This window comes from Xiphophorus hellerii, chromosome 6 (assembly GCF_003331165.1).
Source record: "Xiphophorus hellerii strain 12219 chromosome 6, Xiphophorus_hellerii-4.1, whole genome shotgun sequence".
Lineage (NCBI taxonomy): Eukaryota > Metazoa > Chordata > Actinopteri > Cyprinodontiformes > Poeciliidae > Xiphophorus > Xiphophorus hellerii.
In genome coordinates, this window is record NC_045677.1 from 26,786,590 (window position 1) to 26,814,550 (window position 27,961).

The window sequence follows — 27,961 nt, forward strand, 5'->3', positions numbered from 1 at the left end:
AGGGGGAAGAAGGCAGAGCCGGGGGCTCATTAAAGATTAATGGGAGATCCATCGGGGCCTGTCCTTTCTTTCTCTCAGAGTAAATGAAGTGGTTCTGTGGACCTAAGGAAGAGACTCGGCGCGGTAATGAAGTGCTACCTGCTCCTCCTTTTCTTGCTACTTTGATCTTGCATGTGGATGCATGCAAGATCAAAACGCATCCAGCTCTTTGAAAAACAAACAACTAGACAGGTGTAAAATATCACATAGACTCAGAATTAGTTTCTTGATTTGAAACTAATGGGAATAATAAATATTCTTTTCCTCAGACTCTACTGGGAATAATGGGATTGGACAATCAGCGCTTTGAAATAGTTGAAATTTAAAAATACTTGATTAATCCCAGATTAATGTATTACACAAGTTTCCACAAAGAGTTGTGGTAGATTCTGATGGCAGGAAGGATCTCCTGTAGCAGTCTGTGTTACACTGACTCGGAAAAAGCTTCTGACTGAAGCTGTTGTTGTCTAGCAGTCTGATGAAGAGGAAGATCATGGTTTTGGCTGATATTGGGTGAAATAAGAACCCCATAAAATAAAATAAGTATATACAGTACATTGTCTTTTATTTCATTATTTTTTTGGAATATATGCCAATTATTAACAAATGTTTAAATTACTTTATTTTATAATTGGTGGAAAAACTCTGAAATACATTACGTAACATTACAAAATAAAATTATGAAATAGAGTATTTGCCATTAATTAACAGTATTTTTTATTCATAAATGTTGAAAAATAAATGTTTCTGAAATATGTAAAGTAGTTTCGCAAGATAAAACACCATTAAGAAATTTTTTTTAAAAATAAACACAGTTGTGATTGACAAAATAAGCTCCAAATTTGAAAAAACTCAAATTGTTTTGTGTTTTTATTTCATGGGGAATATATTTATTTGACTGAGTATTTCTCAATTATTTATATTTTTAATTATTTCATAAAATAAACTTAAACACCTTTATGAAATAAATAAAACTGTGACCAACTAGGCTCCCCCATTAATAAAAACAGTTTTATTTCATTTGGACATTCGTTTTGATGGAGTAGATTAATTGTTTTTACTAACAGTATTTCTTCATTTAATTTTCAATAAAACTCATAAATAAAAACTCGTGACTCAACTTTAACATCAGTGCGACCGATAACCTTAGAATTCGGAGTAAAAGCTGCAATCCCTCCGGTTCCACGCAAGAACTTTAAAAGTTTATATGAAATCCGTTCTGCTCAGAGAGAAAGAGTAAACACCGGTGTTTGGGTCAGAGAGTGTTTGACCCTTTCACAGAAAGCAACAAGAAACGACGACTCAAACACTCAACTCCCTGCAGGTGAGCACTTTGCTGATCTGACAGAGGAGCCTTTACATTTCCACTCAACCCTTACAGAAAGCACTCAAAGCTCATCAGAAGCTCCCTGAGTGGACGATAAAACATCGCCGCGCAAAACTTTAATTACTGGAAAAATCCTGAAAGTAAGAATAACCCAGAAGATGTCTGGAGGTTCATTCATTCATAGATGAGTGTTGTTTTTATTTAGAAATATCTTTTGAAGGATTAAACAAATAAGGTGGACCTCATAACGTTTAAATCACGGAGAATAACTGGAATCTTCCAACGACGTTTGACAGATGTCGGCGCTCGACTCGCCACAAGACCGCAGCGCATCATTAACAGCAAGCGCTCCAATCCCTGCGCTAATTCAATTAGTCTCCCTGGAAGGCAGTTTGATAATGAGATCCAGATGAGCGGACGGCGTCGTCAATAACCTGAGGACTCACCGGGCATCATCAGGGATTTCTCACACAGAACAGCGTTTCCCGTTCGGGTTTGAAGATTCAGCACTCTCTGTTCTCCAAAAGAGTTTACTATTCCTCCATGTTTTTACATTTGTAGGTTTCAAATGTTGGTCATTTTGGAATATAGTGACTAAATTCATAATAAATTATAGTATGGCTCGTCTTGTAACGAAGAACAAAGAGTTTGCTTCTATAGTTCATCGACAAACTACAGGAGAATGCTGCCACCAGTGCTGCGTTTTCATTCAAATGTGCGCAAAACTTGGCCAATATTCCGCTAATGGTGAAAAAACGCAAATTTGCAAATGCAGTGTTTCCATTAATTAAGACATTCAATTAAAATCCCACATGAAAAGGTTTGTTCATTAAGTCATTAAAAACACGTCTTCCTCGTCTTCTTCATGGTTTGAGCCAGTAGAAACATCCAGTTGTTGATCATGTGTTTCCACTGCAGTTTTACAAAATAAAACAATTTTTAAACGGCTAAAAATAATCCAACCTCATCCTTCCGCCAAAAACCTTTTATCAAAAAACAAGAGTTTTATCAAAACTGCCGTGTTTCCATTAAAGCTGCATTATGCAACTTTTATAAAAACTTTTTTTTATTTTTTTTTTTACATATTTGTTAAAACTGTTACAATGTCGTGACAGCTTGGCAAGAAACAGATAATCTATGAGAAAAGTAAAAAATATAAAACTGAGCTCCTCCGGCTTCACCTAGTGCTAACAAGAAACAACCAATCAGAGACAGGAGGTGGGTCTTAACGCTGTCAATCATGCCTATGTGACGTTCCCCAACATCTCTGCAGACCACAAACATACTGGACACAAACTGTTTAGACTTTTACCTTAAGATCGGCTCTACAGGGCACGGTTTTTAAAAACAGTCGCCACAAAGAAAGTTATTTCAGATTTTGTGCTTTCTACTGTTATATTTCAGACTGAATTTCATCAATAAAAAGGTTCGGGCGGATTCCCACCTTTAAACTCGTTGCGCGTCACCTTTTAATTAAACTATTTTTTCACAGAGTCGCCTATAAAAAACAAGGATACAATCTCCTTGAATAATTTAAAAAGAACTTCAGTGATGTATGGCAGCTGCATCTGACTGCAGATGTAATATCTACTTCTAAAGATGTTCAATATCTAAGTGTGTACATGTAATTTGCCCCGTTTCAACTTGTACTCTGAATGTGCATGCATTCATGCATATTCAGTGCATGAACAAGTGTCTTTCCTAAGACACTTGTTAAAGAGAATATTAATCTCAAATGTCACCATAAGTCATGATTTGACCTAAATGCAGACATTAAATATGTCAGGGAGAATTATGGAAGTCATAATGAACAAGAATCAACCCTATAAATATAAACTCTCATTCCCAAAAACCAAATTACAGAACCAACCAGCTGTGTGTGTGTACTAATTTTACTGTCTTTCATTTGGTAGCAACTTAATTTCAGCAACATTTTCTCAAAACAAGCTCTGCAGTCGACTCCTAAAGCCTCAGCAGTAATCTCAGCTATTTCTAAACTCAGTTTCAGCGTCGGCATAGATCCCTCAAGGGTTTGGATCTCACTTTATTATACCAAACAGTTGTATCCTGCAGATGATACGGAGCAATGCATCAGAAAACAGATTTCTGTTCCGCAGAGTGCAGAGGAGATAAAGTGAGTGATGGGACAGAAAACAGAAAAAGCAGAGAGACAGAGAGAATGACAGACAGGGGGGCACAGGCAAAGACAAACTGCGACAAAGCTCATTCACAGGATGAAGAACGACAGGAGGGAGGCTTACAACTTCAAACGTGGAAAGATTCTCTGCTTTTCTTTTAGTTTTAGAACAAAAGCTGCAGTTTAAAAATCAGCAAAAACAACGTGAGAAAGACTAGAAGCCGGCATCAGAATCTGAGCTAGGGAGGGATTTTGAAATTGTCCTGTCAGACCGTCAGTTCCCGTAACAACACCAGCAAAAAAAAAAAACTCGTAAAAGCACACGAGGTCATGAGGTCCGCACAGAGTAAAAGGTTTGTGGAGTCCAAAACACTCCATCTAGGTATAGTTAAATGAAAAATTATAGCTACAAAGTATTTTTCTTTCACTGGCTTTTTAAAAATATATATAATAGTTTGTAGGACCACAAACATTTAACAATGTTTCTCAGACACACCAATTTATTAAACTTGGCTAAATGCTGCAAGGATTTTGAAGAAAGATCTGTTTTGTAGAGGAGAAATAGACTGACAACATTTTATTGACTTTTTTTCAGACCTTCATATTGGTGCTCGAGTACTTTTGATGATTTTGACAAAAAGTTTGCACACCGATCATCTGAGGATAAAGATTGTGGTGAGAGAGAAATAACTAAAATTTTTGTTTTTCTGATGAGTTGTTTCTGAAAAATGCATCCATGAAATTTAATGTTGAGCATCATGAAGCATTTCTAGTAGCATGACACATAATCAATATCAGTAGATATCACATCCACTACAACGATCAATAAGTTCACTGAACTTCCGATGCAGAACCGCACGGCATTCTGGGGAATGTAGGCAGAGAAGGACTTTAGCCGCTCGGCTTCTAACAGCCAGATAAACAAGGCTGGTGGAATCAACTCAATCCCTCACACTTTGGTTACCTAGCAACTCACTCACACTTTGGTTACCTAGCAACAACCTGTTGAGTAACTTGTGCAGCAGCAGTTTAACGTTTAGACACCTGGCCTCATTAATGCTTAAAAATAAAAACACTACTCGCGTAGCGTGAAAAGAGAAAACGAGAAAAGCGGCTTGAGAGAAAATTTTGTATAAAATTGGGGATGACAGGTCACCAGTGTTGCAGTATTTTAGATATTTAAAAACAAAACACTAATCAATATTTATTGATATCAACTGTTATGAAGCACAAACTGACAGGAAGAAAATATTTTAGGCAGAAACCAGAGATAAGTACTGTAGCTAAAAAAAAAAAAAAGAAGAAAAAAGTTTGCTAACCAGAGTTTTTTGATATAAAGATCTTTACCTATAACTAATGTTATGGAACTGGAGGCATTTTTACAGCTACCATAAACCCTCTGTGTGCATTTTAACCTGAAACATACTCAATGTTCTCAGATTTATAGCAACAGCAGCTTCAGTGTCGAGTTTCTGCTGCTGAATGTCGTTTCATCAGATGTAAGGGAGTGAGGAGCGGACCTGGGTGGGCTGCGGCTGCTCATGCAGCTTGTTGCAAGACGCACCATTTACCAGGATGGGACTCCCACCGGAGCTGCAGCTACGGAGCGAAATGAGAGGTGAGGCCGGCTAAACTGAGACGAGGAGGCCAACAGCGACGGAAAACCTCACACACCGAGGACGAGATCTCATAATGCAGGCCGTTGTTGTGAATGACTCCAGCAATGGCCGCTGCGTAGAAGGAGAATGTTTCTCTAAATAAACGGCTTCTTGAGATGTTTACTTCCGTTTGCAGCAGAAAACAATAAACGGAAGCGAAGATCTGACGAGGTAAATCGATAATTTACATTTTCGCTGCTTGTTCTTCAGTCCATTCAGAGCTATAATGTCACTTTCCTCTTATAATACCAGCTCTTTCCAAATGAGATAGGGGCGCTAGAGAGCAAAGTGAAGGAGAAAAGTGTTTATTAAAAGGTTTACATACAAAATAAAGCAAAAAATAATAAAACATCTTATTAATTTAATCCCAATTTTACACAAACCAGCTTTTTGGAAGCGTGTTCATGGCAGGATAACTGATGTAAAAATGACATCAAGATGTATGTAGGTATAAAAATCATCCTGTGCAACATGCCTTTCTCGTAAAGGACATAAAACTGTCCAGCCTGATCCAACACACACATTCAGGTTGCTTTTTTCCCTTTAACTGCATGCTGAAGCATTTAACTGCTGTCACAATAAAAACAAGACTGCAGTTAGAGCGTCAACAGCATGTCCGCTCTGTCAACAGATTTTATACTTGATGCAGCAGCTAAATGTTTTTTAAAGTTAGCAGGACATTGATGATCTGTGCAAATGCAAAGGAGCATCTCACACAGTGGTGGGATTATGGGAAGGATTTTACGTTAACTGGTTCAGATTATGTGAACATAAAATAAAAAGACTTTAGGATTTCTGTAGTTGCTTTTAGTCAAGCTAGTTTTTTTGCGGAAATTCACGCAAAAAACAACAGATTCTCGCAATTTTTCATGTTAATGCATGATTGTAATTTTATTGCGAATTTTCTGTAAAAATGGTAAAAAAAAAAAAAAAATCAGATTTAAGTGATTTAAATTCACTCCCAAAAGCAATTATGAAGAAAGGAGGGAACAGGATCCAAATAGAACTACTTCAACATATTTTATACAAGTGAAAATAAAAGGTACCTGCCCAAGAAATTAACTGATATAAGAGTAAAAAAGTATTTGGTAAAAAAGCTACTAAAGTCCAGAGTAACTAATCAAAACATCAATTATTTAATATAAAAAAAACTGCATCATCAAATGGACCAAAATATAAAGTTACGTGAATATTTTTTGTGCTTTAAAGATCAAAATATCAAAAAGATCAAAAATAATTGATGAGAAAAAAAATTCTAAATCAGTTTCTTTCAATAAAAAACTGATAAAAACTGCAGGTGTGTGTGTGGGGGTGTGTGTGTGTGTGTGCGTGTGTGGTGGATTTGGTTAAAAAAACTGTTCTTCATTCAGCGGGGCCAGAAAGAGCAACGATACTTTGTAGTAAAATTACATAAGTGAAAGTAAAAACTGCTCCTAAAAGTAATTTTTTTCCAATAAGTTACTCAAGTAAATGCAACTATTTTACCACCGAACTCTGATTGTGAATCTCTAACACAACTTCCATGTTTCTGGACTGAAGGAGGAAACTGGAGTGCCTGGAGAAAACCCAAACATGAACAGGGAAGAACTGCATTAGCTCTGAAACCAAACATGTAGAGTATTTTTATGTTGCAGATGGAGAATTGTGCATTTCTTCCAGTGGGCAGGATCTTCTCTGCTCACCAGACTTTTAATAATCTGCGGCGTTCCTGTTCTGTCGTATCGTCTCCTCTGATCACAGCCGCTGTTGTCGTCCGCTTCATCCCGTCTTTGATCGTTTTATAAACCGCTGATAAACTCTCTTGTTCATAAACCCGCCGAGCGCAGCAGCTTTACATATCTGAGATTTTCATCTCTGATTTGTCGCTTTGCTGCGCGCAACTCTGAACCTTCAGAAGCCTCAACAGGTGGATTTCGTTTCTGCAAACACCTGCCATCTGTCCAACCCGAGCAAGCCGCTCTTCTGGCGTAATTAGACTTGGGTAGCAGGTGACGAACACGTCGTTTTATAGCTGTGCAGGTTTCTGTAGCTGGAGAAGCCCCTCAGGTGAACGTTTCACCCTGGAGACGAAGAGAGCCGTCTTTCATCTCTCTGCTCCATGTTTCCCCATCGTGTCCCTCCCAGCTGGAGGGGAAGCGAACTCCCAGAAATCTCCAAAGATCAAATGTGATAAGGAGAAGAAAAGCTCAGAGAGAAAGAAAAATGAGGGGAATAACATAAAGAGGTGGAGATTTACCGGTTTTGAGGCAAAGCTTTATTCTTAAATTCTAAAAATTCAGACAAAGATTGTTTAATTATAAAAATTAAACTTTAGATTTGAAGAAGACAATACTTAAATTAAATCAGAGTTCACACTTTTCCAACAGTAAGTTTTCAAACTTTTCCAGCGCCTCATTTTGGTGTTAAAAACAATTCAAATTAACTAAAAAAGACTGAATCAATTCAATAATATATTTATTATTTATTACTCTTACTAATACTTATTAGTGGTAGTATTCTACATTATACAGCTGGGAAAAGTCTAACTAAAATATAATGAAGTCTTGAAATGTCTCACAGACAACATACAGAACAAAACACTAATTAAACAAAAAAATCCCCCAATTTCAATAATGTTTGATATATAAGACGATCACTAAGTAATTGAGTCATTAGGAATAATATATATTCATTACATTGAAACAATCCAAACTAATCCTATTAAGGTAAATAACTTTCCACATAAAATGCTCAAACACACTATACAAAAACATTTACAAAAATAAAATCCCTAAAAAACATTATAAATATGTTTTCAGGCTTTTAGCAGATATAAATAATTTTGGGAATTTAAACTGACGAAAAACAAGGAAATTTTAGTCAGATTTAACTTCAGGCAGGGAGGAAAAATGTGTGATGTTGTTAGGTGTATGAAAATATTTGGTTTCAACTATAAATAATGTTTTCCAAATTTTAGCTATTATCCAAATGATAGATTGCACTTGATTACAAATCTGTGTAGTTTGAATATCAAGCACCTTCAAGGACTTTAAACAGAAATCAAGGACTTTCTAAACCTTGAAAACACCTAATTGAAATTCAAGAATTTTCAAATCATTTCACGCCTGCGTACAAACCTTGAATCTCCTCCTCTAAATGTTCTCTCTGCCTGTTTCCCCTTTTTCAGAGAGAAACTCAGTATGGACTGTTAAAAAAAATATGATTTGACATAGAAATCAGGTTGAGATGGGATGTCAGCTGGTCTGGCAGCAACTTCAGATGACAAAGAGATTTTCTTTTTTTTTTACCTTCTCTGTCCACACAGAAGAAAAAAGGTTGATAGCATCCAGGACTCTGGATGATTTAGAGAAATCTCCAAAGTTACAGAGACAGCTGAGCAGAAGAGGGACTGATGACAGTTTGAGAGTGTAAAATGGACACAGTTCGATTTAGAGTGCAATAAGATTATCCCTCATAAAAATTTATTTTATTGCGTTAGTGCCCAAGAAGCAGAAGAAGCATGTCTGACAAACATATTTTAGGAAATATTTACGGTGCACAATAATCAATTCAGTATTTACATATGTTTTTGTGGAAATGTGACTCCAAATTATTTGTGGAACGGTATGTCGATTCTGACCCACAATCCTCACTTTGTCCACCGCTAAAAACTCAAGAAGAAGAAAACGCCGACTTTATACCCAATTGTGGAGCAACATGGCTAATCTCTGCTGACACTGAGCAAAGGCTGCCTGGTGGCAAAAAATGGCGCCAGGCCCTCAGCTAGCTCATTAAGCATGCTGCTGTCCAGTGGCAGAAAGCGTGGGAACTGTAGCAAGCGCTACGCTAGCTACTGTGAAATCACAAATGTGAGTACAGTGCGCGGTACGGGCGAGTCTTTATTGTATCGTTTAACGTTTATAATGAAACATTTCTTATAAGAATTTCAGCTAAAAAACAAACCTGACAGTATGATCGGAAATGTTATCTTTGCTACTTTCTCCACTGTTTATCCTACAACAGCCTCAATAAATATCATTAAGTACAAAATATTGTATTTACTGTGTGCAGTTTAGTGATGTAAATCGCACAATTTTTTTCTTTTTTTTTTTTTTTTTGTACCCCTCCAGGGGGTCTTTTGTGGGCTCTAGTGTCCCTTTTACGAAAGTAGGCTGACAGGAAACAGGGAAGGAGAGGGGGGAAGACATGCGGCAAATGTCGTCGGGTCCGGGAGTCGAACTCGCGACAGCCGCGTCGAGGACTCAAGGCCTCCAAATACGGGTCGCGCTAACCGCTACGCCACCACGGCGCGCCCTAAATCGCACAATTTTTAGTAAATGAAGAAGCGTATTGTAAATGGGAATGTTTTTCAGGGGAAAATGTGCTTGTTTTTACCACACAGTTGAGTACCATAAAATATTGCGATAAAATTCTAAGTTTTATTGCACGGCTCTAAAAAGTGTTAGATAACCAACTGGCCAAAAGATCTAATCGATTCACTTGGTTTTCTTAATTGATATTGATCGTAATGCATCTGTAGCCTGAAGCATGTTTGATAAATTAGATCACTACTGGTTTCAGGCCTGAACTCTTGATTGCTTATTTTTGCAACATGCAGAAGCCACTTCATTAAGTTCAGAGAGTCTAAAAACCTTTAACTCCGCCTCGTATGCCGGCCACACGGTTTCTAAACATGCAGCCTGGACAAAAAGACCACAATTACTGATAGGTGCTACTAAATTACATCTGATGACGGAATATCAAAGGCAGAGAGTGAAGATTATTGGAGGTGAGACGAAAGAGGAAAGCAGAGGAGTAAGTGGAGACAATGAGAGAAGATATAATAATCTAATGTGAAGCCTGGAAATGGAGCGGTGAGTAAGAAAAAAGCTGTTAGGTGTGAGACACAACAATAAGGTTCACAATACAGATGGAAAAGTGAGAAGAGAGTCAGACTAAAGGCTCATTATAACAAGGTGACTAGATTAACACTGAAATGTTCAGACATCTGCAAACACAAACACACACCTACAGCATTTATCTGTGCATCCATTCACACACCACCAGCATATAGTACAAACAGAAGAGAAAACACACACACACACCTACAGACACACCAACCTGCAGGACTTCAGTAGCAGCTCCACAGCAGCACCTGCTGGCCACTCGCTCTGCACCTACACACACCCTGCCGCCCTGAAACGCCGCAGAGCTTCACTTTCATCCATCTAACATCCAAACACACAACATGCACAGCAGAAACACACTCACAGCACACAGAGCCGGTCTGAGCATGCCGGTTTTCCTGTGCATTATGCATGCACATTCAGGTGAGCGTTCACACAGTCTGAAGTGATTTATGAGCATATGGCTCAGGCCGGCATGATTCATCCCTCTAAAGCTGCAGGGTGCACCTGAGGGACTCAACCCTCCGCCGCACGTACGCGCTGCACACAAACTTGTTAGTGTGCAGGCAGAGCCGAGTTGTAAGATGCTTGTAGGAGACGCTTCCTGTATAACTTTGTGCTCTGTGTATTTCAGCACTCCCGCATTGAAATGATGCATTTATTTTACGCATCAGGTCTGGAGGTGTCTGAGTGGAGTGTGTGCAGATGTTTCCACAAAGCCGTGAGGGATAACGCTGATCCTCTGCAGGCTAATAACCGAGGACGCAGCAGCAGCCGTGCAAACAAAAACTGAATCAAATTTAGCTCTTCTGCTAACATCCCAGAGTGAGAAACAAACTCAATGTTTGTTACAGCTGGTAGAGAATTAGTCTAACCTTCACCTGGGGATCACCATCAACTGCAGCAAAATTAGGTGATAGCAAAGACATTCTGAAAAGAACTGGAGTTTGAAGGCGATACTGCAGGCAGAATGAATGTTTTAGATCCTTATTCTGATCTTTTTTTTTTTCTTTTTTTTTTTTTGACATTGTATGTCTGCTGCTTACGGAAACAACCTGAAGTGTTTTCACACCTCATGGTCCGGTAGACTCGATTTCGGGGACCAAAACGGCAACATTTGTTTCATTTTCAGCTGGTGCTGTTCTCTTTCACACTGCACTGCACCAAACAAACTAAACCCTTTTAAAAATCTGCTCCCCTCCTCACCTGTGGGGGCGCTGCACCACTGAAAAAAACGACACAAAAACCTCTGAAAAAGACACTGAGTGCAACTTCCTTCCTCACAAAATGTAAACAAAAATGGAGTGGCATCAGATTTTAGAAGTCGTAGGATTTCTATTTTGTCTTTGGTAAAAGACCACGAGCCATTTCTCCCGCTAGCGCTAGCCTTGCGCAATTGATTTTGTGTATTTACCCAGAATGCCCTGTGCTGTAGTCCATTTCTTGGTTTTGGAGCGGTCTTTGGCCTGATTAGCATTCACATATACATTCGAACTGCACCAGAGTTCACTTCAACCGAACCGAGACCGAGGTTTTTGCAGATGGACCAGAGTTTGCTTTATTAGTCCACATCAGAATTTCATTACATATTCACACCTCTGCAAACAATCTGGACTTTCTAGACAAACAAACTGGTTGGATTAAAGCGAACTAAACAGGGCTGGTGTGAATGAACACTAAAAGAAGTGTGACGCTTGATATGATGGCCGAACAAAAATGTAGGTGTAATGTTTTGATGGAGGTGTTGGGAATAGTCTGTATTTTTTTAATGTTTTTCTATTTTCCTTTAGATTCATGAACCAATGTTGAGGAGAAAAATGCATCAAACTTCAAACTTTTCCAGGATTTTCATTCTGTGTTGGAACAGGATATGGACTTTACTGTAATCACTGCAGAAAACCCAAACATAAACTTCTCATTCAAAGGCATTACAGAATGAAACAAACTCTTTATGATAGACTGTTTTATTAACTTTCTTAATCTGGTGAAAACATCTTTTATTAATGATCTTTGCATATTTTCCCAGTTTTAAATAAACTATTAAACTAAACTTGGACTATCAGCAGTAAACAACGTCTGTTTCTACCAATTTCCCCTCCAGAACCAAACATGGAGATGCAGCATTCAGCTTCTATGCACCACAAATCTGGAACAAAAGCCCAGAAAACTGGAAAACAGCTGAAACACAGAGTTCCTTTAAATCAGGACTAAAAACTCACTTGTTTTGCTTTTGAACCATTATAAATGGAGTTTGAGTAACATATTTGATGTGTATTGATGACGGCACAAAATGTGATGTTTGTTACTGGTTTCTGTTTTTATGATGCAAAGCACTTTGAACTGACTTGTTGCTGAAATGTGTTGTACAAATAAACTTGATTGATTGATTGATGAAAGCTGAGCTCTTCAGCTTTAATCTCCACTTTATTTCGTTGCAGCATCTCCACTGTAGGTCTCAGACGAACACAAAGAGCATCAAACAAAGGCATAAATTGGCGATTTAAAATAAAAAGCTTCAACAAAAAGCTCCGCTAACAGAGCGAGGAGATTTTCAAAAAGCAGCAGAGTGGATGTAACAAACACAAGCCGACACGCTGTGACACTTGGAGTCCGCAGAGACCGCCGTTCGCCCGCAGAGGTGAGGACTGAAGGCTGACCCAGACAGCGCGCCACACGTGTGCGTGTGTCGGCACGTGTGTGTGTGTGTGTTGTGGCGTTGATTGCTGCAGGTTCAGCTCACTGACACCGCAGGAGGCTGGCTCGCCGGCTTTTCGCCTCTTCCTCTGTAATTGGTTGATTTGCAATGCAGTCGAAGACTTCTTGGATTTTTTTTGACATATGAAATCGTAAACACACACACACGCCCCCCCTCCACACACACACACGCACACACACACCCACACACACCGATGCAGAAACGACTCCATGATACAAACAAAAACACACACACAGCAGAGGAGGCCTGCTTTCGTTTTTTTTGCAGCCGCTGCACCTTCAACCAGCTTTCATTAATACACACTCGACTGACAGCTCCCTTGTTGCCATGGCGACCCCCAACCTGTTGCCAACTGGTAGCTTCAGGAGCCTGGAACGCGGCTCCAAACCTTTGCGGTTCCTCCTCTTCTTCATTTTTCCCCCCTCCATCTCCGTACGTGTCGGCGCACGCGTCGCCACTCCGGATCCATCCATTTGGACGCGGACCGAGCCGAACTCGCGGCATTCTTCATTACGCGAGCCTCCGTTCTGAAAGCGGCCAGCTCCGTGTTATTTATTCTGGGAAGATCAGATGGAGCCAACTCCAGGAAATTGCTTCGCCTAATTCATCATTCCCAAGCCGCTCTGTTCTAATTAAAATCACTGGGTATTCTATTCTCGGCGTCTGATTCTTCTTCCACTTACTATTATAATTTGTCTTGATAAAGGTTTCCGACGCTGCAGGATAAAAAGGCTCTCTTGGCTTATTTGTGCCAAATATTTTCAGTGTGACTGTTGTGTGAAAGGTCAATAAAAATAATCAGAAACTGGTTTCACTAGGAGAATTTTCTTCAGATTTAACCTTTTTTCACCACAACCTGCGGCTCCTGACTCGCAAGTGGGTAAAATTACAAGTAATGTTTTTAGAGCTGTTCTTAATTTATGTGCTTTACATCATTCTCCATTCCACAAACAAAAAGCTAAATTGTATGTCAATTTTAAATCCTAAAAATATAAATAAAATTGTGCTTCTTTAAAAATAACACATTTCCTAAGTTCTACATTGTCTTTTTTTTAAATAGTTGTGTGACACTTGCATCTGGAAATGAGTTTTACTTGGCTGGTTTAAAAGCATAAATGACTCCGTAAAAGGTAGTAAAAGCTGCAAACCCATGACTTAAATGAACTGTTTTCTTCAAGCTCTGTTCAAAATGGTCTTCCTGAACCATAAGGCTGGTGAAAATTAACTATTTCACTCAGGTGTAGTCACAAGAGACCCGGACTTCTCAAACAAAAACATAAATTTCCCCATAGTAAGATAAGATATACAAAAAATAATTTCAATTCAAATTATCAATCACAGTTTTACTGATTTATTTCAAGATTTAAACATTTATGTATTTACGTCATTGAGGTGTTTTAATTAAGTTTCTAGTGCAAATATTTTTGAAATAAGATAAAAAAAAACTTAAAAGTAACTTTGCAGCAAAAATAAATAAGCTTCTTCATTAGTTGATCATAAATTTATGAAGATATAGATGTAAAAGCACTAGTTTCATTGGGAGATTTTTTTCACTTAAAACAGAAAAAATGTTTTGTTGCAAGTGAAAAAAATCTGCCAATAAAACTAGTGCTTTTACATCTATATACAAGAATTATTTACTTAAAACAAATTTACTTTTAATTTAGTTTTGTCTTATTTCAAGTGTTTTAATATACTTTCCCTAGAATCTAGACCAAAGGTTCTTGGTAAGATGTTGTGTTTTTTCAGTATTTCATGGACTTTTGTTCTGTTGTTTTATGTGATTAATCTGGACCGGCACCAGCGCGGTTCTCGTCATCCGGCCGAGTTGTAACATCCTTCCAGGAACAAAGTGAGCTTCTCAATCAGAGACGTTAAACACTTACAGCAGACTGGAAGACTGGGCAGCCTGAGACGCTGTAATCCAACACCAAACATATACATAACTTATGTAATGTGCTCACTTTCCATCTTTACATTTAGTTTCCAAGAAGCCAGAGTTTATTTTGGAGTCCAGTAGAAAAAAAGTTTCTCAGGCATCTTGAACACCCAGTAACTTATTGTCTGAGAAATATTTTTTATATATACCAATTTTTTAAATTCCTCTAATTAATTTATATCTCTAAATTACCCAGACATGGAAAAGTCATTAAAACTAAAAGACTGAACCAAAAAACGTAGAAAAAAAATGTTAAACTGGATTTTTGGGCTCGTTGTAACCAATAATCTGATCCGATCATTGGTAATTTTTTATAGTTTCAACTAAACACAAACAGTTTGAAAAAAAGAAAATAAATATTTGTATTGGTCAGGGTCCGACAGATTCATAATTTTTGTATATTTTTCTATTTATTTAAGCTTTATTTAATGATACTATTTTGATTTCTTTAAAACAAGCATTTAATTTTTTACTAATTTGTCTTCATATTCAGCTCAAAAACACTTTATTAATCCTGAAGAAAATAAATGTTTTAACTCAAGAATAGTTGTGGATGATGATGGGATCCTCCAGTAGCAGTCAGTATTGCAACAAACCTGAAGAGGCCTCTGACTGAAGATTGTTGCTGTGTTACAGTTTAATAATTATAACGACATGCTAACAACTCAATATTCTGGGCCAGAGATGATATTTCACAGCAACACGTCCTGGATGACAGAAACAAGTTCTGACTAGCTCTGCTAATCCACTTCGTTTGCTTTTGCCGCTTTTCTTTAAATCTCTGTCTGGCCGTATGGTTCGAAAGCCAGCCAGAGAAACGTTGGAGTAGGGGAACTTCCTCCTTTTCTCTAGCAACGACTCAACAGGAAAAATAAACAAAAATCTACTGAAAAGGACAAATCAGAGCCGAAGAAGCAGAGCTACTCCAACGTGCTGCAATTCTAGAGATATGTACTTAAAATCCTCACTTTTACTATGATCGCAACACAAAAATATTGTTCCACGTTACTCGTAATGAGCATCTACTGCAGAAAAACTCCATCCAAAAAGCTTTAACTAGCTTTAGCCAAAGTAATTAGCATGTAGCTAAATAAATGGCCAGTGGAATTTAATAACGGATTCTACATTTCACTTTGAAAAAGTAATTTCAATCAAGTTTATTTGTACAGCATATTTCACCAACAAAGTGCTTTCCATCATAAAAATACAGAAATAAAAAGTAAAAACAACATAATTGAGAAACTAGTAAACATTAAACTTTGACGAGCGTCATCATCAAAGTCATCAACATATGTTCCATCTGTTCGGTTTTCAAAAGCAACTTTAAACAGGTGGGTTCGTAGCCTGGATTTAAAGGAACTCAGTGTTTCAGCTGTTTTGCAGTTTTCTGGAACTTTGATTCAGATTTGTGGCAGCAAACAAAAAATTGGGAGAAAGAAAAAGTTTCTTTCACTGTGAACTCAAGTCAAGCAGATTCATAGTCACACAGAGAAAAGGATAAAACAACAGATGAATGTTATGATGAGCGCTCGGGTTCTCAGAGCGACGGGAAGCTGAGTGTGGATGAGTTCGAGGAAAAAGTCTGATGGACGTCTTAAAGCTATTAATACTAACGACATTCCTGCAGTGAGCTGCGCCTTTTAACCCCCGTCTTACTGAAACATGGAGGAAAACCGAGTAGCAAAACGCTTCAGATAGATGGAGAAAATCTAAACCCGCTGTGGGAAATACTATTTAAACATGGAGGAAACATAGATACAAAAAATACCTAAATGGATAAATCAGCATGTACGAACAAAAACAAGCCACATCCATAATTATCTACGTACCTTTCACTGTAAAGATGTGACTGAAAAAATAACAGTTTCCTGACCAACGGAGCCGTGAAAACATGAAACAGTGGTCGGTTTACGACTTTGTGGTTTATAGTTACACGACTCGGTAAGCTTAAGTACTTTTTCACCAAAATGAAAACTTCACACTCGGCTTATTAAAACACAGCCTAAGCTAAACCGGCGCCTCATTCAGGTCTGTTAGCCACAATTAATCAGGTTTTCACAATGTTGTTGGTTTAACCCGACGGTGTCCAAACTATCAACCACAGGAGTCAACAAAGTAAAATATTAGTGTTCATTTTAATTAATTAATGACAAAGGTTTTAACACAATCAAAATGTTAATGCAGGTAGGTGCATTTTTTATTATTTTTAATATAAATCTGACATCAATCGACATCCCATTTCAAAAAACGATCTGATCTCTCAAACTGTTGTTGAGTTCATGTCTCTATTCATTATATAATTTAGCATGAAAAAATCTTTTTTAATTGAAAATATTTGTCAATATATGGTTTTTGATTATAAAAACCATATATACATGTAATTTTATGAATTACAGTTCGTAAAATTAACTTGATCAAAAATGTTAATAGAGTCCTAGCACTATTTTTTTACAATAGAAATAGTAGAAAGTTATTTTATTGTGATTTCCACAATTGAAAGTCGCATTATCAGTGAAAATCTTGTCATAAAAAACTCCAAAAACAGTTAATTGTCATAACTGGAAATGCAGTTAGGCGGCAAATTAAATCATTCCAAGTGTCACCACATGATTTCAGTCATGTTGGGGTCTGGACTTTGACTAGACCATTGCAAAACCCTTGTTTATTTTCTTTTTCAGCCATTGTGCAGTAGTTTTGATGCTGGGTTTGGGATCACTGGCAACTTGATGCATCACATCCAAACGTTTCCGCTGTGATCTCATCTGTCCAGACGTTTTGGTCAAGAAAAATTTGCCCACTTCTCAAAAATAAAAAAAACTATGCAGATTTGAATCCACGTAGGGATTTTTAAAAGTTTTTTTTGTGTGGTGGGTGCTTGGATGTGTTTGCTCACCTGCTCTTGTTTTTCCAGCCAGCGGTCCACCATGGGGTGGTTGGCGCTGAGCGACGACCTGGCCGTGTCTCTCTGAAACTCTCTCTGATTGGACCAGGTCCCTGCGTCCCTCGGCAGGCTGCGGTACGTGTCCAAACCTTTGCTCTACACACAAAACAAAAGTTTTACCCCTAAAGTAGATGTGATTTATAGCAAGTCATCAGTTTAACACCCACCTTCCTCTCTAGGCTGTTTGTGCCTGAGGAATGGCGAGCCTTCAGGAAGCCGGCAGTGGTGGACCAGCGAGTCGGGTTCTTCCTGGATGGAGGCTCTTCGGTTTGGACCCGCAACTCCGAGGCGCTGAATGGCCCGTTGATGGTGATCAGGGCGGGGTCACTGCTGCGCCGGACGTGGAGAGGCATATCTGAAAAACAGCAAAGATACGAAGTTAAATACATACTGGAGAAGTTAGATAACTCATTTTAATCGGTGCAGCGGAAAACAAAAGTGTTCATGAAAAAACAAATTTTTTCTGCCGTCTTAAAGCTGCAATATGCAACTTTTTAAAAATTTATACTTTTTTTTACATATTTGTTGAAAACGTCATGTTGTGATGGAATATTATGAGACAGATAATCTGTGAAAAAAATTTGAGCTCCTAGAACTAGAAACAACCAATCAGAGCCAGAAGGCGGGTCTTGGTGCTGTCAATCACCCTCCGGTACCAAACGTTTCTTCAAATAAAAGTTACATTTTGGAGCTTTAAGGTAAATTAGACTAAATTTTTCTTGTTTTATGCAAGTTAGAATCACAAGAACTAATAATATTTTGTAAAACAGGAGAAAGAAAATATTTATTCATTAATGTCTTCGAAATCTTTGTGATGGTCACACGAAAACATCAACTTTTTTTGTCTATTAGGAAGATCCAACCAAGAAGCAGTATTAACTTCTTGGTTGATGCTGCTTCAATATTTCCAAATAATGTTCTTTCCTCATCCATTTTATGAAGTGCACCAGAACATGATGCTTCCACCTCCGTACTTCACAGTTAGGATGGTACAATGGTGATTATGGTCCAACAGTTCCACTTTAGTTTAATCAGACCACAGGACATGTCTCCAAAAATGAACATTTCTGTCCCTGTGGACATTTCCTAACTGCAATCTGACTGTTTTATTTTTCTATTGGATTAGTAAATAATAAATCAGTCCATGTCAACAAGGTCTCTCCAGCATCAGCAGCATTTTCTTTGGCTTTTGTTCTGGCGTTAATCTGCACGTTTTGGATCAGAACCCGTTCATCTCTGGGGCATTTTGATGATTGGACATTCCCATCAAGTCTACACTTACCTATATTTGTTTTAACGGATGAACAAAACACCTTCCAGCTTCTGGAAATTGTTCCCAACTCTCTTCCTAACATCTTGTCTAATTTATTTCCACTTTTAGGCATCGTGTCCAACGAGAAACCAGGTGTATCTTTAAAAAAACATCCACAGGTGTGCCTAAAAACTTAACTCAAATCTGTCAATTAGCCTATGAGATGTTTTCCAGAGTTGAATTTCTTTTTCTAAGGTTAAAAATAAATAAAATGTCATATTTTTCTTTGCTCTTCTGGAACCTCGGACTGTATTTTGCTCAGTCATCAGTCATGGTTGATGAGACTGGAGGGCAGCATAATGAAACTGCATTAATCATGATCTTCTGGTAAATTAATCTGATTTATTCCGGGCTTCCATTAAAACCCTTCACTTCATCTAAAAGTCGCATCATGTGGGTAAAAAATAATTAAATTATCCCAACAGGAACAGCAAACACAACGCCATTACGACACCAAAAATCTGCTGCTTCTCAGAAAACATCGAAGAGACGGATTATAAAACGACAGACGTTTTAAATAAAAGTGTTGTCTTTTGGTAGCCAAGAGGTCCGGTTCCCATGTTCTGCTGGGAAGCTGCTCACACAGAAACACTGATCTGTGTACTGGGTCAGCAGTTCTGCAGCTCTGACTGAGTCCAACTGTGTGTTTGTGCTCCTGGCTGTTTATTTCCTCGTTCTCTCATAAACTGATGAGTCTGGGCATCACTCTGTTTTTGTGTCGCAACACTTCCTGCTTTTGTTAAACTGTGTGTGTGGGTGCGTGTGTGTGTGGGGGTGTGTGTGGGTGTGTGTTGGTGCAAACTGAAGTGGAATACTATGGCTCCGTGTGGGTTTGTGAACCATTACTCAACTGTCCAATTGTAAATCTGTTCACTTGTTTGGACGTCTTTAAAGAAGCAGCTGCATCATCTGTTGATTCAGCACATCGGGGTGTGTTTGTGTGTGTGAGCTTGTTTATATTTTCTAATAAGGACCTTTTCTGGTGTATTTACAATCTTTCTGAAGACAGACAGGCCTAAGGGGCCAAAGCCAGGTCCAGGCCCCCTTTCTCATGTTTACTGGTAAAATGTGATTTAACTTTTGGTTATAGTTCGTAGCTTAGGTTAAATGTGCTTGTTAGGCATAAATGTTATTAAAATTAATAGAAATGAACTCAAAGTCCTAATTTGGCCATACAAACAGTGAGCTTCAGAATGCCTTTATGTAGTAAATGTTTTAGCAGTTTTGACCCGAGATTTTTTATAAAAATGTAAAAACATTTCTTTTTTTTGATATATAGATTACTTTTGATCAAATCTCCTTTCCTCCCTTTCAAAAAGTTGTAACGAGTTATAAAGAAGTTTTTTTTCTTGAGTTCTCACCTCCCATCAGTTATACTAAATTACTAAAGTAGTAATCGGTTAAACTGGAGTATACAAACTCAAAAAAAGTCCATTTGCTAAAAAAACCAACATATTCAGAGCAGTAATTAAGCCAAAACTGTACAAAAAATATTAAAAAATTTGTCAAGTAAAAAATCCTTATTTATCTGTAAATATGTTTACAGAACTCCTCAAATGGCAGTTTTAGCTTCATCTGGTTCAAATTACTTAAAAAAAAATCTCCCATTAAGCACATTTAGCTAAAAAAGCCTGGCATTTTAACTCCAGTGTATGTGCACAAATAGTCTCCTTCTTCTGTTTGAACACAAACATTACCTAAATTATGCATATTTAGTCCTTTAACACAGCCAAATCACCAAACAAAATTATTTTAGAAGCTGCTCAAAAGCTTTGATCAAAATGATCATTCTCTAAACATCTAAAACAGAAAAACATGATTTATTAACGATATCTGGATGCAGCAAAACACGTCATTATGACGGGAAAGAGAGAAAACAACAATACCAGGTGTAACTTCTTCAACTTCTTCATAGTTCTTGCATGAGTTTTGTTGAGTGATCTCTAAAACTTGATTTATTTTCAGTTTACAAACCCGCCGCCTCTGCAGTGAGTTCATCTGAGAATCTGGGCCAGCGAAGCCCAGAGTCCAGCGGCTGAAACTCCTGCAGCATAAATCAGTCATTCTGAGCCGTTCTCATTAGGAACTCGCTCAAAAAGAAAATTAATCAAATCCCCTCTCTTCCGTGTCAGACATTTTGCTTAACACGCATTAAAATTCAGCTGATGAGACTCTGTGTAGTCAATTAGGCAGGGCTGGAATTTATTATGAAGGCGGCTAAATTGGATGTAACCGGCAGGTGTAATTATGCCAAAGATTTCAGTTTCGTTCAGAAAAATTCACGTTCAGCATCTCGTCCAAAATGCAATTAGAACTGCAGTGACCAGACACCTGAATAGATGCTTTTATATACAGTAGGTTTGTTATCTTTAAATCTTTCATTACAATTGCATAAAAATCTATAACTTTAAAATTAGTGCAGATATTCTGAGAGAAGTAAACCTATGTTCATGTTCATATTGCATTAAATTTATGAACATTAAATTTTATGAAATTTTTAAAAAATAAAAATGGTACATTTTAGCACTTCTTAAAACCAAAGCATTTTTTTTATTTAAAATTTTGCTTTTTAAAGTTGAGAGCTTTTAATTGGTAATCCATGACCTTAAAAAACACAACGGCTCTTTTCCATCACTCTTCAAAATGGGAAAAAAAAAGAAAACATGATGTTTAAATAGCAACTAAACCCCAAATCAACTGTTATTCTGGGTAGATAAACTGTATAAATAGAGCAGAATGGATGCTATCTTTAGCTTTCTGTGTGAATTTACATTTTTGTTTAAATGCGTTAAATTCTGCTACATTCGCTCCAAAACCGTCTCAATGCTGCCCCCTTTGGGTTGAAAGGCAGCTAATGCATTTGAGTTTTCCTATTGGCTACAGCTTGGTACCGAGTCAGGAGTTGCATTTTGTAGCTTTACACATATGTGATTTATTTGCAATGTGTTTCCATTAAACACATTTAATTTTGAAATGTCAAATTGTGAAACTGGCCAAAGGAAGCGCAGCTACAGAAATGACAGAGCCGATAAAGCTCATGACTTGTGGTGGGGACTTTCTGTAACGGTAAAGAGTCACAACAATGGCTGCTACTGAAACCCTCATTGCAACTTCCAGCAACAGTACCGTATTTACTTTTATCTGATATTGCGAAACCTTACCAGACACAAATGTTGACCTTTTTCCCCCCCACAATATTTCAGTCCCCATATTTTCCCAATCTAGCAAACATTCGTGTTTATTGTGAGAGCAGTTGTTGATGCTTAATGTGTTTTAAAATCAGAGTTAGATAGCAACTAGTTACATTTACTTGAGTAACGTTTTGGGAGGGGGAACACATTTTTGCTGCACTGTATATTTTACTTTTACTTAAGTAATTTTAGTAAGAAGTGTTTCTACTCTTACTTGAGTAAAATTCCTGGCTTTTCTATCCACTAAATGAAAAACAAAAATTCACCAGACACAGACACACACCTGCGGTTTTTGTTCAAGTTTTTTAATAAAGGAAACTGATTTGGAAACATTTTCTTTTGCCTGATTTTGTTATTTTTGTTGTTTATATGAATTATTGTCATTTTTGTTCTTAAAATACAAAAATTTCTACTTAACTGTATATCTTGGCCTTTCCGATTATGTAATTTTTAAATGTTAAATGATTGATAATTTGATCAGTTACTTTTTACTAAATACTTTTTCCCTCTTATTCGAGTAATTTCTTGGACGGCTCCGTTTACTTTTTCTTGAGTAAAAACACGCTGAAGTAGTGCTATAATTTCTGGGTACTCTGCCCACCTACACTACGCATGATTCTTCTTTTTTTCCTCTTTGCCTTCTTGTTTGTTTCAGCTTAAAATTGTTTGCTTGATAGAAACTGAAACAGCAGCTTCTTGTCAACACTCATGGTAATTAGAGCCAAAGCAGCGACCCGACCGAGGGAAAACCACGGAGGTGAGCGCGCTCAGTGACAAATTTGATTTAGGATGCTTCGGATTGAACCAATTAGCCACGTTGGCCGGGGATCAAACGGCTAACTGCGCCTGAAAAAAGTCGCCTCCTGTCCAATTACCTGAATTTATGAACAATGCTACAGCGTGGGGTTATAAGGTGATTTGTTGGGTTTACTGTGTGCTGCTGTAGCTCCTGACATTTAACTCAATAAAGACGACAACATGGAGAATATACGGTGAGAGGAATTGATCATTTGGAAGTAATGGCTTTGTTTCTAATTGCATCTACACACTCTCCTCCTCTGGTGACGGGACTCACTGGCGCGCAGGGCCGAAGGCGTGACTTCGATCTCGCTGGCGTTCTGGTAGGGCTGGAACGCCGAGGCGACGCTGCCGGCGCCGAGGTCTGCGGCGAACAGGTCGGGGCTCTGCGTCCCGGTGGAGCTGGCGCTGGTTCCGTCGCCGCCGTGATGGGGCTCCTGCTCGTCGTAGACGGCGATCAGCTGCAGGAGGACAGAAGAACGGGAGGAGAGAGGAAATGAAGAACGGAGTTAAGAAACTGCTTTACAGAACGATGGAGAAGGAGAAAAAATACAGATGGATGATGGATGGATGGATGGATGGGAAAAAAGAGAGGAAGCTCCACAGTAATTCTGAATCCTTCATGTAAACAACAAGAATTTAAATCTGAAATCTGAAATCAGCCTCCGAGTTTAAATTCAAGTTAATGAAACTTAAAGAAAAAAAAAATCCCAAATATCTAAATACTCTAAAAGCACAAAAAGTTTTAAATAAACATGCAGTGGAAAGTCAAACTCAGACTATTTAGCTTTTCAATAAATCTAATTTATTCTTACTAAATCAGATCTTTTGATGGTAATGTTTCACTCTGAAATTGGTCCAATCAATACTCAGAATTTCTTCCATGTTTTTACGCTGAAATTAAAGCCCGGGATGAAATAAACTCTGTTTAGATATGAAGACGGTCCCATCGTAGCTGAAATGGATCAGAACCACACGCACAGCCTGGAGGAAAAAGGTGATTCTCTTTCAACACAACTCTCGTTCATTATGTCCAATCGGATTCTCTTTTTGCTCAAAATGCTTCCACGATTTTTCTCTCCATCATCCTCCTGTTCAAAGCTCCTCTCCCTAACAGGTCTGATTAATTCCAGCCTCCGCAGAGCCCCTTTATTAGATTAAAGATGAGATTCGTGGTGTCGCTCTGCGACTCCCACCAGGCCCAGCTGGCTCTACTTAAATGAGGAAGAAAATGAAAAACTCATCCAGCGTTTGCCAATTCAGACCTTCAGCTGTCCCTCGTGGTGAGATCTGATATAGAAGCTGAGCTTGATAATGTCAAAAGTTCACGCCGCGATGCGGAAAATATTATCCATAACAGCAAGAAAGAAAAAGGCTGAATTTAAAGAAAAAAGTTGTCAAACATCTCATGGCAAACAGGAGAAATATACAAAACCGTCTGAGGCTAACGAGATGTCCTGGTGTCTCCTTTCAATTGCATTTACAGCTCAATTTTGCTTTGGAGTCCCAAGTAGAGTGACAATCAGCATAGATAGGATGAAAAGAAAACCAAAACTGATAACCCACAACAATAAGTCAATGCACCTTCATCCCAGAAAACACAAGTCAAGCAAGGAAGATCTCTGGATAACTGGGAGAGGTTAGTAGTTTGGGAAACGTTCAGATGCTGCTATTCCTGCTCTCTATATCCTGAGAGTTCAAGCTCAACAAGCTCTGAAGATCAAATACCTTTAAAGCACAGGTGTCAAACTCCAGTCCTCGAGGGTCGGTGTCCTGCAGTTTTTAGATGTGCCACAGGTACAAATCACTGGAATGAAATGGCTTAATTACCTCCTCCTTGTGTATCTACACAAGGAGGAGGTAATTAAGCCATTTCATTCTCTAGAGTCTTAATGACCTAATTATTCTATTCAGGTGATGCAGCAGAGGCACATCTAAACGTTGCAGGACAGCGGCCCTTGAGGACTGGAGTTTGACACCCCTGCTTTAAAGTTAGGAGGAAAAAAAATAAGGTCTTGTAAAGGACAGAAATCTACACTTCTACTAATTTGGAAGCTAAAGTTTCCAGATTAGCTTAGCGTTTAGCACCTCTGCTAAATTAAAAAAAGGTTTAGTGCACTTAGATTTGAACAGGCCGTGAAGCTCCATTACCTTTATTATTTTTGAAAAAGGAAGAAAGTAGAGTAAAAGGCAGCAATGTACTGATATCTACATTTTTGCCATTCCGCTAATCTGGAAGCTAAGATTTAGCTTAGCGCTTTAGCACATCTGCTAACTTTGAAACTCTAATCTACTGTAGTTGCAGCTAATGTTCTTTGACTGTTGCCAATTTAAATAGCTGCCAAGAAGACAGAGAGGGAATCATGGATATAATAATTAGCTCATAGCTTAAAAGTCAGACTGACTTGAAATTATTTCAATAATAAACTGAATCCATATTTCTTCAAGGTTAATATTTGACAAATATCTCAATTGGAGTTTATAAAACTTTAAAATATGAACAGTAGCATAGATGTAGTCACAACCCACGCTGATAGGCACATGGTTCAACCCCCAGCAGCAGTTTTCCGGTACATTAAACGTTCTTTGCAGCCACATTTAGTCTGATAGCCCGGGAGTTTTACAGCGTGCCGGACAGACTCCCCGATGAGCGGCAGCAGCTCTCCAGGGCACCCAAACATTTTTCCAATTAGCTCCTTTACATAAATGTGAACACATTTAGTTCAAATTAGCGAATTATGCAGCTTGAGGCTATACATGTAGACGCGGTGAAAGGTTGGGAGTGTGTGTGCACGAAGGAGAGAAACGGTAAAACTTAACAGTAAGCATGTTTGCTCAGGTGTGTGTGGTTCATGTTTTACTAACACACGTGGGAAAAAGCAGTAAAAAGGTTTCTCTTTGTTTTGGATTGTGTGTTTTTATGTGTGCAATATAAAACTTGCATGTGTGACTGACAGAGGACTTCTACTCTTCCCTCATTAGAGCTCAACTCAGTCCAGAGGAGCTGAGTCAGGGAAACATTCCCTTCCTCGGACCTTTCCCTGAGGACTCCCCAGCCAGCCTCAAGAGCTGCTGCAGCCCATGCGGTCGCCATTACAAGGCAATCAGTTCAGCTGCAGTGCACTATATAGGAAAAATGTGTTCAGGCTGATCCGATCTGATCTCAATTAAAAGGCAAAAACAAAACAAAGAAAGCAGAGAAAACACCCAGCAAGCCTCATAAATGTCCTTACAAGTTATTAAACCCTCTAAGAAGTCTGAAAGTTGCATTTTAAAACGTGTTTTTCAATCATTCTGTGGCTGCAGAAAAAGCCCAAAGGAATCTGAAAAGTTTCTGCTTCATCCAATTAACTGCGACCAGAAAACATGCATTTAATTGTTTTCAACATAGTCTTCAACATATGAGTGTTTGAGATAATTTTGCTTACAATATGCACACATTCAGATCACGACACGGCACTACGTATTTTTCTAATAGGAAAACAAAAGCTTGCTGCAGGGAAGCTGATAAGAAACAAATGTTGTAACGGTGATAAGTCCAGCAGTAAACACGCCTAAAGCCTTTCAGACCAGTCAGAAATAATTGTTCCTGCGCAGCATCAAGAGACGCACCCAACTGCCTCTATATTACAAACAAGCAATAAGTAAAATGTTTCAATATTAAAAGCAGCTCTGCTCTCATTTTCTCCTGTTTTATCAGCGCGAGCTGCAGCTGCAGGGACTCTGAAAGTATCTTTACCAACTCAGGTTCCTGCAGTGTTTCTGTGCAGATGCAGATCTCTCAGAGTGTCGACTGCCATCGCCGTTTCTGTTAAACAGACTGAAGAAGACAACTGCAACCTGAGCTTCTGATAAAAAACATCAAGAGATTAACTCGGGCTCTTTTTAACCTCTGGATGCAGAATTAGACCAAACCATTGACTCTGATCACTTTTTTTTATTTCGGTCAACCTTTAAGAAGATCATTATCTGATATTTGGACAGAAACTTGGAAATATGCTGGATTTACTTTCCACCAAAAGTGAGCAATATTATGGTGTACTAACAGTAATGAAGAGTGATGCACAAACAAAGATAATATTAAATATTTTAGAGTCTTAATGTCTTAATGTACTTGCTTATAGATCTGCTGCTTTTCATGCCGTTCGGCACACCTTGTGTTTGGTAGAGTGACTGCAGTCTGATTAACGGATGTAAACAATCGGGTTGCCATGACGATGCAACAACTTGCTCAAACGCTCGGCTACGTTCTGCAATACATTTCAGTCAAAGGAAGTCAAAAGGTCTGAAATGATCTGGAAGTTTGAATGCCAGTTTCCCAGCTGCATTTTCTTTTGAATATTTTAGATCCGCAAAAATGTGAATTTTCCACAAACTATTTTGAGTTTAGTGGGGGAAAAAAAATCTATGAATAATAAAACGCAAATAGTTGGGGGTCCACTGCATTGAATTTAAACATTTTACATCATCTTCAATGCCAGTTTTTCTCCCAACTCTTTTGTAAAAAGAATGCTTCGACTGACAGCAGCTCCCTCCAGACTTCCTGTTTTATTTCAGGTGTTTTGTTCAGTGAACAGTTGTCCATGAAACTGCTCCAACTCAGATCTAATGGCTGAGCTCTGTTGACAAGCATAACCCTGACCCTGCCACGGAAAAAAGCAGTGCACGCGCACACACACACCCCCGCCCCCACACACATTCACACGCCCACACACACACACACACACGCACACACAGTGTGACAGCCAATCAGCAGGGCCGGCGCTACCTCAGGAAACCGACGTTGTGAACTAAGAAACAGGTGTTGATTGGCTCATGATGGTGTGATAACTAGGCTTAGAAAAAAACAAAGAATAATAGAACTGGATCTTTTATACTATTCATTTCACACTTTCAAAGACGCAAACATGTTACCATAGCAACAAATGAGTAGTTAAGGAGTTAGTTAAGGAGTTTCGATGATCCTTCAAAGCGATGAGCAAGCAAAGAGAGTCTAAAAGTCTGTTTGGTTCAACTT

General features: G+C 38.3%; 1 protein-coding gene and 1 long non-coding RNA gene across 5 annotated transcripts in view; one reads left to right on the top strand and one right to left on the bottom strand.

Annotated features, from left to right (window-relative positions):
• pard3ab (par-3 family cell polarity regulator alpha, b) overlaps positions 1-27,961 on the bottom strand; it is a 257,273-nt gene that overhangs the window by 145,351 nt on the left and 83,961 nt on the right. For all 4 annotated transcript variants that reach the window (XM_032565195.1, XM_032565196.1, XM_032565194.1 and 1 more), the window contains exons 3-5: positions 23,222-23,405; positions 17,811-17,998; positions 17,596-17,739 (exon numbers count right to left, since the gene is read on the bottom strand). In XM_032565195.1, the coding sequence (XP_032421086.1) occupies positions 17,596-17,739; positions 17,811-17,998; positions 23,222-23,405 (516 nt within the window). The remainder of the gene's footprint in view (positions 1-17,595; positions 17,740-17,810; positions 17,999-23,221; positions 23,406-27,961) is intronic.
• Positions 4,957-17,935, top strand: LOC116721455 (uncharacterized). Its single transcript, XR_004339603.1, has 4 exons — positions 4,957-5,332; positions 12,486-12,685; positions 17,614-17,718; positions 17,823-17,935. It is a non-coding gene; the product is annotated as an uncharacterized LOC116721455 (long non-coding RNA).